Consider the following 1,466-nt stretch of genomic DNA (forward strand, 5'->3'; position numbering starts at 1 on the left):
TACACCTTCTGACTCTGGCTGGGCCTCCCCTTCTGCCTCTGGGGCCTCTACACCTTCTGACTCTGGCTGGGCCTCCCCTTCAGCCTCCAGGGCCTCTATGCTTTCCGCCCCATCACTCTGTCCTGGATCTTGGTCACCTCCTGCCACAGCTTCACCCTGCAAGTGGTCCTCATGCCCAGAGCCCTGGCCCCCAGTTTCTCCCCTTTCACTTATGCCCTCTCCCTCCTGCTCAGCTTCCCCCAGCTCGCTGCCCACACTGGTTTCGCTGTTGTGGATTTTCCCTTCCCTCTTCTGAGCCTTTGCATCTCCCTCTGCCTCCCCCAGTTTGGGATCTTTGTCTCTGTCGAGTCTCTGGCTTCCCTCGCCATCCTCACCCTGGTCCACTCCAGGCCCACAACCCAGCCCTGGCCCTGGCCCTCCGCCTGCTCCCTGGACAGTCCTGGTGCTGGTGGGGTCTGTGCAGGTCTCGCCAGGGGCCACCTCCGCTGCCTCCCCATCGGTGTGTTCTTCCCTCTTCCTCTGCAGAATCTGCTGCAGGTCAAAGGCCTCTTTGATGGGACCTCTGGTTGCCCCCATTGTGGCTTTGGGGGACGCAGGGCTCACTTTCTTCCTCACGCAGGCCTCGCAGGGACAGAACTCCTCGCCCTCCCCGTCCTCGCCCAGCTGGCTCCCCAGGGCTGCACTGAGGGCTGGCTGATCCTCCAGCGTAAAGGAGAAGGGCCCCAGGCCCAGGGTCCGCTCAGAGAAGGCCGAGAGGTTGCGCAGGCCCCGGAGACGGTGTCTGCGCTGCTGGGTCTGCAGGAGCAGCTCCCCAGTGAGGGCCTCCCTGGGAGGCCCCAGCCCCATCCGCCCCGCCCGGCCCTGGAGCTTCTGCAGCTCTCTCTCGGTGCCGTCCTGGAGGCGTCGGGCCACATCCTGCTGCAGCTCGGCCGCCATCTGGTCCAGCAGGTCACTGTCCTGCAGGCCCCAGCGCGCTCGGAGCTCAGCCACCGCGCCGGAAAGGTGGGCCAGGAAGGCCTTCTCCGTCTTCTTCAGCAACACGGACACCCAGATGGGGTCGCAGTCCAGAGCCGCTCCGCAGGCCACCGAAGAGCTCCTCTCTGCAGCCCCCGGCGGGGCTTGGGCCTGCGTGTGCTCCGGGCCCATCATGGCGGCTCCGGGCGGCTTTTCCAAGCCAGGCTCAAGCTGGGAGCCACTTGGACTCTCGCTGGCGCTTGGGTGCGTCTCTCTGAGATGACTAGCGGGCTCTGTGGGTTCCTCTGTGCCCTCTGGGGGCCGCGGCTCTGCAGAGGCTCTTCCCGCTTCCTCCTCCTGCATTGGGTCATCTTCCCGGGAGCCTTCCCCATCCGGAGAGCCGGCCGCGGACAACTCCTGCCGGCCGACGCTTCCTTCTTCTGGAAGCCCTTCCTCTTTGAGACCCTCTTCAAGAGCCTCTTCTCGCAGTCCTCCTTCTGGTCCTTCTTTAA

General features: G+C 65.1%; 1 protein-coding gene across 1 annotated transcript; it reads right to left on the reverse strand.

The window, feature by feature from the left end:
• Window positions 1-12: 12 nt before the first annotated feature.
• Window positions 13-1,458, reverse strand: LOC108525329 (RP1 like 1; the record flags this gene model as incomplete). Its single annotated transcript, XM_017866340.1, has 1 exon — window positions 13-1,458. A coding segment is annotated over one exon (1,446 nt), but the record flags the coding sequence as incomplete, so codon positions are not given.
• Window positions 1,459-1,466: the final 8 nt, after the last annotated feature.

The sequence above is a fragment of the Rhinopithecus bieti genome, unplaced genomic scaffold (genome assembly GCF_001698545.2).
Source record: "Rhinopithecus bieti isolate Rb0 unplaced genomic scaffold, ASM169854v2 scaffold_37940, whole genome shotgun sequence".
Lineage (NCBI taxonomy): Eukaryota > Metazoa > Chordata > Mammalia > Primates > Cercopithecidae > Rhinopithecus > Rhinopithecus bieti.